The 13799-nt window shown below is 39.6% G+C and overlaps 2 protein-coding genes and 1 pseudogene across 3 annotated transcripts; 1 reads left to right on the forward strand and 2 right to left on the reverse strand.

The window, feature by feature from the left end:
• Nucleotides 1-228: 228 nt before the first annotated feature.
• LOC104599950 (phytosulfokine receptor 2-like) lies at nt 229-2071 on the reverse strand. The gene has a single exon (XM_010262703.3). The coding sequence runs from the start codon at nt 1729-1731 to the stop codon at nt 616-618; it is 1116 nt and encodes a 371-aa protein (XP_010261005.1). The 5' UTR covers nt 1732-2071; the 3' UTR covers nt 229-615.
• A 270-nt stretch (nt 2072-2341) lies between these two features.
• LOC104599948 (phenolic glucoside malonyltransferase 1-like) lies at nt 2342-8082 on the forward strand. Of its 2 annotated transcripts, XM_010262702.3 has the most exons (3): nt 2342-3024; nt 3141-3923; nt 6010-8082. In XM_010262702.3, exon 3 carries the CDS (start codon nt 6221-6223, stop codon nt 7610-7612), a length of 1392 nt encoding a protein of 463 aa, XP_010261004.1. In that variant the 5' UTR covers nt 2342-3024; nt 3141-3923; nt 6010-6220; the 3' UTR covers nt 7613-8082. The 2 variants fall into 2 exon arrangements, with proteins under 2 accessions (XP_010261004.1, XP_088743591.1); XM_088887465.1 differs by having other exon boundaries at nt 2342-3923; nt 6020-8082.
• Nucleotides 8083-9237: 1155 nt separating this feature from the next.
• LOC148791374 (EP1-like glycoprotein 1 pseudogene) lies at nt 9238-10202 on the reverse strand (annotated as a pseudogene).
• Between the last annotated feature and the right edge of the window lie 3597 nt (nt 10203-13799).

Genomic DNA, 13799 nt, shown 5'->3' on the forward strand with positions numbered 1-13799 from the left:
CTATTAATTATCCTTCATATAAAATTTAAAATATTATTAAATTCAATATCCAATACATAAAATTTATTTACCAACAATATATGGGAGTGGTAAAATCCCAAAACCCATTATTCAAGGAAAAAAAAACCCGCCCCATGGAGGAGGGTAGGGGCGGGTACCAACCGAGTAGACTAGAAATTAACACCCTACTCTCAAATAAAAACTCTAGCTCTAATAATCACTGATATATGTATTGTATTCAGTGAGTGAGGAAACAAAATTCGATTTTGCAAAATCAAATTTTGGAAGCATCAACTAAAAGCATTGATTTCAGGAGCTAATGATGTGATAACAATGCCTTAAAAATTTCTGGGTCTCTCCCAAAATTCTCAAGACAAAAAGGAAGAATCATCCAGCTTATAAAGGGCTTAAGCTCATCAAACGTCAGACAATACCCATATAACAAAACTACACAATTATACACAAATTGATTACCTTTCGATTCTCCACTTATTAAAACGAAAAGGGTCTCCACGCTCCTCTCTCCAGCAATCGACCAAACTCCTCTAATTTAGGCTTCAAGGATTTACACCCATCTCAGACCTGGAGTCTTCTTCAATGGTGGGAATTCATCATTCATGTCGACAATTGGTTCAACAGTTTAACAACTTCTCCCATGTATGGCCTATCTCTGGATGTATCATTTGTACACAAACAAGCAATCCTGAAATACTCCCGAACTTCTGCTTCTCTCAGCCCTTCTTTCGACATTGACGCATCGATCATCTGCAGCTGCCGCTCCTTTGCCACTATTCTCCTCGCCCATTCAATCAATCCACCCTCCTTCCCTTCCTCAATCTTTATCGGCCAACTCGGACGCCTTCCCGTCGCAACCTCCAGCATTAGTATTCCAAAGCTGTAGACGTCGGCCTTCACCGTCGCAGCCATGACCCCATCCTTGTACTCCGGCGGCATATACCCCATCGTCCCGGCGACTTGCGTCGATACGTGAGAGTGCCACTCATCCATCCTCCGAGCCAGTCCAAAGTCAGCAATGTGTGCCTCAAATTCAGAGTCTAACAGAACGTTGCTGGACTTGATGTCTCTGTGAACGATGGGCTTGTCCAGAGTATGCAGGAAAGACAGACCATTCGCCACTCCTTTGATGATCTTAATCCTGGTCTCCCAACCCAAGGGCTCGCGTACCATGGACGACGACCACGCCGGCGCCCCTTCTGTTGAGGTGTCGTGCAGCCACTGGTCCAGACAGCCCTTCTCGATGAACTCGTAGATTAGCATCCGGTCGGCGCCGGACACGCAGTAGCCGAGCATTTTCACGAGGTTCCCGTGGCGAATATTGCCCAGAGTCTCCATCTCGGCCTTGAACTCGCGTAACCCCTGGAAGGCGTCTTCAGAGAGCTTCTTGACGGCGACAGTGACGCCGTTCGAGAGGCGAGCCTTGTAGACGAGCCCGAAGCTTCCATCGCCGATGATCCCGTCGCTGGCGAAGTTCCGAGTGGCGATCACGAGTTCGCTCATGGAAATTCGGCTGAGAGAAGGGTCGAAATAGGCGCTCTCGTCGATGGTGATGGAAGACAGAGATGAATTATGGTTGGCTAGGGCACGAGATGTGGTGCGAGAGCCTGGTTTCTTGGTTAATTTGCAGAGAGAAAAGACTATGGCGAAAAGAACGGTGACCAAGAGGAAGCTCGCACCGGACGAAAGTACGGCCTGCAACGTGGGATCGATCATTGGTCGATTGGGAATTCAGAGATGGGGTTTGGATTTTACTTGCAGAGTACGTTGAAGGGGTGAAGGAAGAGTGAATAGTGTTTGACCCATCGTTAGAACAACAGAAAACCAGAGGGGTTTCTTCTTCCAGTTCCACCATGAAAGATATTTCGATGAAATTCCCGAAGTCGTCGGCTCCGACAGTCCGAGTAGGAACCGAGTCAACGGTTTGTTATATATTGTATCAGTGTGTAAGTTAACATGCTGGGGGATTCTGATGAATTGTTTTTTCACCGTCGGATGGCAAGTGACGTAAGTTGTCAGTTGCTGAGAGGGTCTCACGTGGAGATATTGGTAGGAGGGAAAAAGTATGGATTGGAATGAAACAAAAGGAAGGTTATAATGCGTCATTACCTACCAAAGTAAATACAAAATAATTGAGGGAGTTGGATTCCATGGTGCTTGGTTCACGGAATTGGATGTTCTTCTGGGCTACAGGCTGTCAAGTGGAGATGATTTGATCATCCGGTGGAGATTTGCATGTGAAGACTGAAGAATGCGTGTGGTGGAGGGGACCGTGTGACGGGGGGAAGATACGAAGCCCGAAAGTCGACGGATCTGATGTCATCCATATTACCCTTAATATAATTAAGGGTAAATTACAAAAACTTTCCTTATAGTTTCATTTTTAGCAAAAATCTTCCTTATATTTTTTATAAAATTAATAAATATCTCTCTTCCATTAAGCAAAATCGAAAACGTTAAAGAGATGATATTTTTTTTCAAAATACTTATTTTACCCTTTCTCAAACATTGTTCATCTTCTTCCCCGTTAGAATCCGGAAGTATAGCAACAGCGGCGGCACCTCCTCTCAGCCCCTCCCTTCCTCCCTCTCCCTTCTCTCTCATTTTCTCCTTCTTCTAGGGAGTTGGAAATACCCTGCGGAGCAACGGCGACAGTTGGAAATAATTTCCAATAGAATGCCTTTTCCTATATCGCATTCAGACTATGCTTTTTTGCCTATAAAAGGTGATGAAGGTAGGGCGATAACACGGCCTGAGCCCAGAAAAGAAAAAGGGTATAGAGAAACTGGATACAACAGGAATAATGGCAGATCCAGTTGATGAGAGGAAAGAAGTTAATGGAGAGAAAAATGAAACTAATCTAGAGGAAGAAATAGAGATTACAGAACCGGAAAAGACTATGCAAGACCGGAAGTTGTCATGGGCGAAGCTTCGCAGTGTAGACTCGCTCCACTTGGAGGCTGGGAGAGTTTCAAATGGTTGGATGAACCACACTACGAATGTCTGAGAGTAATTCATCTATTTTTTTTTCTTTGTTAATCTCTGTTTTTGGGCTGAAAAAATACAAATTTTTGCTAACTGACTAACCGTGTGTGCTGTAATTATATATAACAAATGGATTGGAGAACGACGGTGAGTCTGGCATTCCAGAGCATAGGAGTGGTGTATGGGGACATAGGGGCATCTCCACTTTACGTGTACTCAAGCACCTCCAGCGACGGAATCAAGAACAATAACGACATACTGGGCGTGTTGTCACTCATAATTCTGCTACCGCTGTCATCGTTGCTCCGCTCGGTCTCAAATGGAAGGCGATGAATAGGGGGTATTTCCAACTGACTAAGAAGAAGAAAATGAGAGAGAAGGGAGAGAGGGAGGAAGGGCGTGGCTGAGAGGGGGTGCCGCCGCCGCTACTGCTTCTGGGTTCAAACGGGGAAGGGAGGAATAGTGCCTTTTTGATTGATTTATGTTGAGGGGGAGAGGGGCAATAGGAAAGAGAGATTAAGAGGGAGAGAATGGCGGAAAGGGAGAGGTTTCGCATGGAGCACCGCCGTTGCTGAGAGTTGCAGTGGCGGTGGTAGAAAACAAGGGCGATGGAAGGGGACAATGCCAGAAGAAGAAGAAGCAGAGGAAGAAGAAGAAGAAAAGGAGGAGAAGAAGAAGAACGGAAAAGAACAAAAAGCTGAAGAAGATGAAGAGATCGGATTTAGAGGGGTGCCGCCGCGCTGCTATGCTTCTGGGTTCGAATGGGGAAGAAGATGAACAATGTTATGGCTATTCAAGAAGGATAATACCTCTGATTCGAGGTTCTTCAGGTCTCTGTAGCTGAATGCAGCTTCCCGCATTGCGTCTTCTTTTCGATCTGGCGACTAGGGGAAATGCTTGAGCACGGCCCTCTCATCAGCTAGGTAAGATAGTTCCTCGTCTAGCCATTTAACAAACTCTTCCAAATCAGATATCTTTGTATATGCCGCCCACGTGTATATGTGCTTTACGGTTAGGAGATAATCGACTATAAGAAGTGAATCAATAAACCAAATATTTGGTTATGGAGGAGGATTGATACCCTAAAGAATTATCACTTTATAGCTACAACACTTACAGCTAAGAGATATGCCAGCCGATTCTCTATTTCTCCGATCATTTTCTTAGCATTTACAGCTTCTTGGATCCCTACAACGTACGTTGCCTCTGTTGTCGGTCCTTGCATCGCTCCTTGTAAGGGCGCTGTAGAATTCCATGAGTTCCGGCACTCTCCGCAGTGTGGTGGTTGACCTAGATAACAACTTCGAATTCTATGATGGTGGCGACGGTGGTGGTGATGGAGGGGGTGGCGCTTTGTTTCCATGTATTCCGTTTGGTAGAAGTGTAGTAGTACAAGTCGGCCTTGGAGGTGGTTTCGGAACTCTCGGTTGTCTTTCCTTCCTACCAATAGATTCCAGAGAAACTCGCCCTGAACACAGATTTTCCGTTGTTGGGTTCTCACCCAAGTCGATAAGAACTTTTGGCTTATGTTGCATTGCATCTGTATTATTGCTACCGCCATTGACAACAGAGATCTGTAGCTTACTCCAGAGTGCAGATCTATTATCCATGAGGTTAGACTTAAAATACATTAGGTTATCCACATGTTTTCCTACCTTTTTAGGCAGTCTAAGTTCACCTCATAGGGAGCTTAGACTTATAATACATAATCATGATTAACCAAAAGAAGTGTTGCCACTTAACTTGGATGTGACTTCCATACTCAGGATAATCCCATTATTCTCATTTCTTTCATGTTTCTTCTATTGGATGGGCTTTGGAGTCGTGATTGTATTATCAGTTGATTGTATCCATACATGATGATGATTTGATTATAGTCATATATTTTTCATCTCTTACTTTAGATGATGGATGCATCTGCAAATGTTGTTTGGCATGTATTGTTTTTCTTAGACTTTGAATGATTTTCTTCCTTCTTTGCCTCTTTAAATGGATATCAAATAAATGTTTTTTATCCACTCATATGTCCCTAAATATTAAGCAATATTGGTGATATCATTACAAACATCCATCTAATTTTACTATTTTATAAATAGATTAATGATTTCAAAGTTATTGATATTTTTTTAGGGGTGGATTGCTCAATAGGACATTGACTTTTTATTGTTAAATAGTAAATTTCAAATTAAATGATACAGTAGTTGCCCCTTACTTAGTATGGGGTCATTGTCTAGATAAAACATGATAAGTCTCTTAAATCAAATAAAGAGTCTACCCTAAATGTCTATTATAAATAATTAAAAAAATGAAATAAATCAAATAATTACTTATTAAAATTATTGGATTAAGTAAATAATAATAATAATAATCAATTATTTATAAAAATAATTAATAATAATAACAATCATCAAGTACTTAATTAAGTAAATAATAAAAAATGAAATAACAGTCATCAGTTATCATTAATGTTTATTCAAAGCATGCTCCATAATAATTACCGAATACAGTAATTAAACCTTAAATAAGAATCAATATTTATTAATAGTCATTAATGTTGTTAAGCCAAATCATTAATGTTTATTTTTAAATGCAAAATATGAATTAACAAATCTATTATATAATAATTATACTCGATTCAAAAAAAGCTATTTTAAGTAAATATTTAAATAATTACAAATTTAATTATTATTATTATTATTATATAACAAAAATTTTAAATTAAATACTAAAATAAATTAATAATTATAAAAATGGTTAAATTAAAATAATAAATAGTTCAAGTTGAATTTAATGACTCGTACAAGGGTAAATTTATATTGACCCATAGAATGCATAAATTTCTTAAAAAAATAGTAGTTTATAAATAATAATAATAAATGGTGATAAAAATCATTAATGTTTATATATATAATTAACTTACCCCTTACTCATTCATTAGTGTATATATATTTGATAAGTCTAATGCAAGAGACATAATTTTTCTTCGACATCTGTCCTACCCATTTACAGTCTTGGGCAGGTCACCGTTGTGAGCATGTTGACATTGGGAGGAAGGAGCACTACCCTCCCGATTAGAGTCAAAAGATAAGATCTCTCCGCGAGGGATCCGGACGGCAGACAATAGAACAATGGATTTGATGCACACACACCAACTCTTATCTGCAGCAGAACAACGGAGTCACTTCCCTCCTCTCTTCAGGATTCCTCTTGATCGAACTCCATGAGGGTCCTGGAGAGCTGCCGAGTATCTCTGCCACCAGACTCGGCTGCTGAAAAAACGCTTACTCTCACCTTCTTTGACTTGATATGGCTGTACCTTCCTCGTCCCTCTCGCCTCTTCTTTTATGAATTCCCTCACCCATCTAACCACTTCACAACCACCATTCTTCCCAAGCTCAAGCACTCACTCTCTCTCGCCCTTCAAATTTTCTACCCATTCGCCGGAAGCCTAACATGGTCTCCATCATCTGCAGAGCCCCAGATCCGTTGTGTCGATGGTGATTCAGTTTCTCTTACTGTTGCCGAGTCAACCGCTGATGTCAATCATCTCTCTGGCAACCATGCTCGATATGCCAACCAATTTTCCCCTCTGGTTCCTTGTTTGCCATCACTGTTAGACTCTGACATCGCCCCAGTATTGGCTTTGCAAGTAACTGTGTTTCCCAATTCCGGCTTCTGCATCGGAATCACCTCAAGCCATGTGGTGGCCGACGGTAGAAGCCTTTTTCATTTTATTAGGTCATGGGCATCGATCTGCAGCCTTGGAGGAGACTTGTCGCCATTGTCAGGATCTCTCCCGTTTTATGATCGGACTGTAATAAAGGATCCTGATGGTCTCCTGAAGAAAATTTACCTGCAAGAGATTGCAGGATTCAAATTTGTAGTTTCCTCCTCCGAACAAGGCGCCGAGCTCCCAGTTGAAAGATTACAGGCTACATTTCTGGTGAACCGAACGGATGTTGACCGACTCAAGCAATGGCTCTTGGCCCACTGCAACGACAATGAAACTCAGATACAAAAATCGCCATTACCATTTTCAACATTTGTGGTAATATGTGCCCTCACCTGGGTTTGCTTGATTAAAGTCGGGGCTGTCAAGAGTTCTCCCACCAAGACGATGGAGCACTTCGTTGTTAGTGCAGACTGTAGGGGTCGCCTGGTGGACCCTCCGGTGCCGACTACATATTTCGGCAACTGCGTTACTCTGTGTTTCGCAAAAGCAAACAGGGGTGATTTAATAGGAGAACGTGGTTTCCCCATTGCAGCAAAGGCGATTGCAGATGCAATAAGGAGGTTGGAAGATGGAGTACTGAATGGTGCAGAGAGATGGATTTCGGAGTCAGGATCACTGGTGGAGGAGGGAGCAGTGACAGTGGCTGGATCACCTAGATTTGGGGCTTACGAGGCGGATTTCGGGTGGGGCAGGCCAAAGAAGCATGAAGTGGTTGGAAAGGGAGAAGGACACTTCAGTTTCTACGACGGCAGTGATGGAGAAGGTGCAGTGGAGGTGGGTCTAGCTCTCTCTAAGCCCAAAATGGATGCTTTTGCCACTCTTTTTGTCAATGGTCTCAACGTCGCCCGTAGAATCCATGACCGGACGGTCATGGTATGAACGGTCGAAGTAATGTTGTGATTGTACTTTATGGCCGTCGATTTGCTATTTGCTTCAAATGAATGATGAATGAGTTCAGTATAAATATCGATCTGAACAACCAAATATATATCTAAAGTTCAAAACCACTTGAATTTACAAAACCAGAATAAGGGATTTTTCAAATTTTGATTTTCATATAACTTTGGTTGTTTTTCATCTCTTGGCAAGACCTAGCTGGTACCAAGTTTATTGTAACTGTCAATTTGGGGGATATAATGTTCACAGTGCAATTTCAGAAACGAATGCATCCTCTTTACAGTTTACACCACACATTTGCCTTCCTATTTGCTTAACTTTCATGGAGCAAATAAATGCCTGCCTTTGGTTGTAAATGCATGGGAGTGCAAACCTGGTTTAATTTTGCTTCATATTTGACTTCGTTTGTTTGGCATTGAGAAATAAAATAGAAAAATGCATGGGAGTGCAAATGTGATTTTGTTTTGCTTTATATTTGAATTTGTTTATGATAAGTTGAGAAATAAAATAGAAAGTAAACTGAAATGGCCTAGACTTGAAATAGTCTTGATCCTCTGCCAAAAAATGATAGTGTCTACACATCATGCATGAAATAGTGAATGCAATAGCTGAATGCAAATAGTTGTGGAACCAATAATAACACTTCACGCCATAGGGCATTATTATTGATTCTACAGCCTCCTACCCAATGAAATGATTCAGCTAATGAGGATAATAAGGACTATTATTGAATAAGGGCTTAAAAATAAGGGCAAAATTTGGGTTTTTTAAACAAGTATTTATTTTCAGTAATTAGCACTTTTTTTAGCTTATTTTTCAAACATAAATAAGTGTTTATTGTTATGGTCTCAGACTAAATTAAGTGTTTATCTTCATCTTACACTTGAGTTATTGGAGTCTAGGAATAACGATAATTGTAATGGTAATTGGGACCCCACTAGATTCAATGCCACAGATGATTTCCAGTTTTGGATTTTTCAATAGGGATGAGAGGATCAAGGAATGCTGGCAATGTATAGCTTGTGGCATTGCCGGTTGAAGTTGTCAATAGAAATTAAACTCAGTTACTCCAACAATTAACTCCTCAGGGATTGGGGTCTCTCATCAAATACCCTAGAGCTAAATTCACCAATAAAGGTAAAATTTCCGATTAGTACCCTGTATTTTTGGGCTTAGTGCCAATTTGGTCTCCAAACTTTAAAATGCACAATTCAATATTCAAATTTTTAAAATGTGACAACCCGTTAATTAGCCGTTAACTAGTCATTAAGTAATATTTGAAAAAAACACAAATATCCTTCAAGTGTTATTTTTTCTTTATTAACCCTCTAAACATTGATAAAAAAGTCGGGGTCACATTTGATTGGACATTCTGGTGACCCCAACTTTCTTGATTAGAAGAGGCAAGGATTTGAGAGTGTTAACTTTTTGTTAATGTTTAGATGGTTGATAAAGAAAATTAGATGACACTCGAACGGTATTTGCATCTTTTTCAAATGTCATTTAACAGCTGATTAACAATTAATTAACACAGGTACTGGATTGTCATGTTTTGAAAATTTGAATACTAAATTATCGCATTTTAAAGTTTGGGGATCAAAGTAACACTAGGCATAAAGTATAGGGTATTAATCGTAAATTTCCCCAAAAATACAAACAAACAAACAAATACAAAGAGGAAAGTGATTATGGAAAAGGGATGTTATCTCAATGAGAAAGAGAGCAGCAACTGGAACTATAGTGAGAGATCATGCCATATCTAGTTGGAGATCTTAATGTAGGCAACATGAGATGTATTAGAGACTTTAGTCAGAGTTCCAAGTTCAGGAGCCAGCAAGCATTTTGAGGATTCTGCGCCCTGTAGAAGAAACCCAAGCATCCACAGTCCCTGTCACACTTCGCCCTACAATCAGCTACCTTCACTGGGCCGTCTCCCTCGGAGTACTCACTACTGAAGTGCTCAACACCCTCTATCCTGTAGTAGTTGATATTGGCTCCAGCCTTGCAAGGAGGAAGCTTTGGCGGTGCACAGCCCTTGTTCCACCATGACAAGCCCTGAGGGGTAGGACAAGCCACACACTGGTTATCTTCACAAACTCCAAACGACCCACACCTTGTAGGCAGCTTACACTCACTCTCACGCCCATCTCTGTCGAAGAGTGTGAATGTAACATCCCAGCTGAACCAAAAGAGCTTATCGTAGTAGGTATAGATCTTAAGGTTGCCATCAGACCCCAACCGGAGCATTGAGTCTAGCCAACGTATGAACCCCAGAGGCGGCAGTGTCGAAGATTATGTCAAAAGCATTGGCATCTAATGTCTCAGGCTGACCATTAAACCTTACGTATGTAAGGGAGTCTTGTCCAGTCCCAAACTCTTGGTAGGCATAGTAAGGCAAGGGCTGTGGGGAGTTGTTGCTGGCAAAGTACATAGCAAGTCTGTTCTTCTCCAGCACAAAGCTATACCGCCCTGCCGATGCATCAGTATCCGAGACACGGCTCACAACCTTGGTAGGACCGCCAATGCGTATTTCTTGGCCTACCAGAAGGGTATCAGTTGGGTAGTCAGGGAAAAACAGAAAAACCAATACAAAGGTTGTAAAAAGGGGTCCGGATTAGGTGAGCACATAATAGATGTGTGACACTTGTCCCAGTTAATGTACTTTTCATCCAAATGTTTTTATCAAAATAATTAAAAATAAAACAATGAAAAAGGAAAACCTTAACACTCACTTACGTTTTTTTTTTCATTGTTTTTTATTTTTAATTATTTTGACAAAAACAAGAAAATAATAGATAATTTCTATCTAACGGAATAAAAACGTTTGGATGAAAGACACGTTAACTGGGACATGTATCACACATCTATTACGTGTTCACTCATTGTGCTTACCCTACTACATCCGGACCCTGTAAAAAGATAGGAAAAGAAAGGGAAATTAAGACAGAAAAACCAATATAAGGGTTGTGAAGGTTTCTCCACCTTTTCCTTCCTTTCCCGACATTTTCCTCAAACCAAACATAACCTAAATAAATAAGTAGATAAAGTCCAAAAAAAAACATGATGTTTTGTGTGAATTGAGATCTGCTCCTCACATAGGGCACCTTACACCGACCGTATAGGCACATCTCACCATGCATTAAAAACATTTCCCGTAAATAATAATATATAAGACTATAAGTACAGAAAATATTTCCAATGAATGGTGGGATGTCTGTGAGGAGCAGATCCAATCTTATTTTGTGTGGAGCTTTGGTCATTACATCCCAAAATGCATATAAAGGAAAGGTAGTATAGATGGGAGTCACGAGACCACCATCCTCTTCTTACTCATCGGCATTTTTTCCACGCCTCAATCACTCGGTGAGCTGTCACCCAACAAGGTGGGTATATGAAATCATTAGTTAGGTGATCGGTGATGCCACCACTTGAAATAGTTTAAAGTTATGAGACAAGCGATAAAAAATAAAAAATAAAAAACGGCCAAGAAAACCCAGAATATGCAGCCTAACTTCATACCCTCTTGCACCAACACCACCACTTCCACCAGCCTACGTTTTGTCCGCAAGCTATCAACTCGGCCTTCGGAATCCCTCCGTATGCATCATGGAGCGTTGGATACTTTGCTGGCTTCTTTCTTTCACTGATCTCTATTTCCCTACAAATGTCCCATCAACTCTCTCAAATGTGCTGTAACACTTGCTCTTCCGTCCAACCTCTATGTCAAGTGATGCCATGACTCCGTCAGCACCTTGAAGTCCAACATGGCCGGCCCATGGAACCATATTGTTCTCCAGCTTTGTACTACTACAAGTTTTGATTGAGAAGTTGGTCCGAACTTCGCTTCATCGTCATCAGCGGTATTCTCGAGTCTCGACTAAGATTCCTATGCGCACCAGATATCGCATTAAGCGATACAAGCAATCTGGGTTGGCTTCATTGCATCAATAGGGAGACATGCGGCAGAGAGCTGCGATAGTGTGATGGGACGTCCATGACTATGTATGATGTCTGAGATTCCCGGTTCAACTGCATACCTCAGAGCAAAAGAATCAAAATAGGAGTTGTGTAATCCCGTATCAGAGCCTGCATTTCCCTCTCGTCGCATTGCCCCATGTCTTCCGGTATGGATTTCACTCTGGCTATACATATATTTGGGTTCTAAATTATATGATTATGAGCTTCGTCTCATCTTATTTCTTGACCATTTTTGCATTGCTTGCATCTAAGCCAGACGTTCTGGATATCAGAACCGTTGAGAGAAGGGGACAGAGACCCCATCAGTAGGGGTAATCATTTCAGTCTGGCCTGACCAGGAAAATCTGGGCTTGGGCTTACGTTTTTTTGTTAAGGCTCAGGCCTGGTTCGGCCTGAATATGTATATTATTTAAAATATTTGATAAATGATATTTTATATATTAAATAAAGATTCATATGAGATTTGAAAATTATTGATGTTTTGTGGATATTACATGACAATGGATGGTTATTTTTTGATAGATAGTATAGGTTCTAGGTTAATTTTTTGTTGATAGAAGAGTTGGTTTGTTAAAATTGTCATTTTTAGCATACTAATGACCAATTGAAACTTATAAATTACAAGATATAATTATTTAATTTATTTTATCTTAAAAGCCTTTATTTTGATATTAAGTTTAAAATTTCTTATAGGTTACTATAGTCTCCACGACAATAAGTGAAAAAAAAAGTACAATTGTTTAATTTTGGAACTGAAATATAATAGTTAGGCCCAGAATCTTGGCCCGACCTCGGCCTGGCTTATAGTTTTAGCCCATAATGCGGGTTGGGCCAGGCCCATGCCTAGCCTAAGCCCATTGTTATGAAGGCAAAGCTCCATGATCAACCCTACCCATCAGGTTATTATAAGAAAGCCTAGGAGACTATGGATTCAGAAACGGTGGTTTGCTTGTTGGTATCGCAATTAACCCCCATCCACTTGTAGGGTTGTTACCTGACCAATTTGATGGGGTCGGAGAAAGAGAAGAAGTGAGCTTGTTCATGATGGCAGCATCATTGGCAATGGCGAGAGAGACAAAATTGAAGACCCACAAGAGGAGAAGGTGAGAGAGTGGGAGAGAGGAAGAGAAGAAAGTGAAGAAGGATGAGAGTTCATTTACAGGGTTGAGAATGAAGATGATGAACAATATTTTAAAGGGTAATTTTGATATTTTCAAAAGTTTTAAATCATGCATAACGTTAGGTGACACATATAATAGATGACTCGTTAATCATAGGTCTAAGTTGACATGTTTTGAAAGTTTGGGTACTGAATTGGCACATTTTAAAGTTCATGGGGCAAAGTGGCACTAGACCCAAAGTAAAGGATACTAATATGGAATTTTCCCTTCATAAAATAATCGATTCCAAACCTGAATCAATTCTGGACAGATAAGAACGAGAACCGACACAATTAATAATTGAGATAAAATCATGGAACAATGACCATTGTAATTATGTTTAGTCAATTTAGCTCCATCAGGATAGAGCAAACCCATTGACCCATTGATTCAGCCCTAGTTTTTCTATAATAAATTAATGTTTATATAATAATTTATTAAATTGAATAAAATAAATAAATGAACAAATAAAAGTTTATTGGGACGGAACAGGTATAGGCTTATCTCAAACAAACCTGATCCATTTACAGTCCTAAATATTGGGCTCAAGGGGAGAGAATGATTTGTTAGTAAATTATTTCTAAATAAATAAATAGTTTAATAAAATAAATAAACAAATCTTTTATTAAAATCCCTTTCAATGTAAAACCTCTTTTATTTTACTAATTTATTTTATTAAAATAAATAATTTATTTAATTTTGTAAATAATAATTGTTTAAATAATAAATAAAGTTGAGATAGAGAATATGAGGAGAGATAAAAAAAGGTGATGGAGAAAATGAATGGCATTTTATTTTATAGGTTGGTATAATTGTGGCACTTTTGTAATTTTTGAATGCCATAAAGTTAAATACTAAGGAGGTTTGTCATATATGTGGCACTCCTATAATTTTGGAATATCATATAGTCAATTGCATTTGTCTTATATGTGGTATTTTTATAATTTTTAAATATTATAGAATCAATTATATAGGAAGGTTTGTCTTATATGTGGCTTTCTTGTAATTATTGAATACCATAGAGTAAAGAG

The sequence above is a fragment of the Nelumbo nucifera genome, chromosome 5, assembly GCF_055504915.1.
Source record: "Nelumbo nucifera cultivar China Antique chromosome 5, China Antique-T2T, whole genome shotgun sequence".
Classification (NCBI taxonomy): domain Eukaryota; kingdom Viridiplantae; phylum Streptophyta; class Magnoliopsida; order Proteales; family Nelumbonaceae; genus Nelumbo; species Nelumbo nucifera.

What these genes read in the sequence shown, in the direction of transcription:
- LOC104599950 (XM_010262703.3), bottom strand. Translation starts at nt 1,731, where the DNA reads ATGATCGATCCCACGTTGCAGGCCGTACTTTCGTCCGGTGCGAGCTTC.
- LOC104599948 (XM_088887465.1), top strand. Translation starts at nt 6,221, where the DNA reads ATGAGGGTCCTGGAGAGCTGCCGAGTATCTCTGCCACCAGACTCGGCT.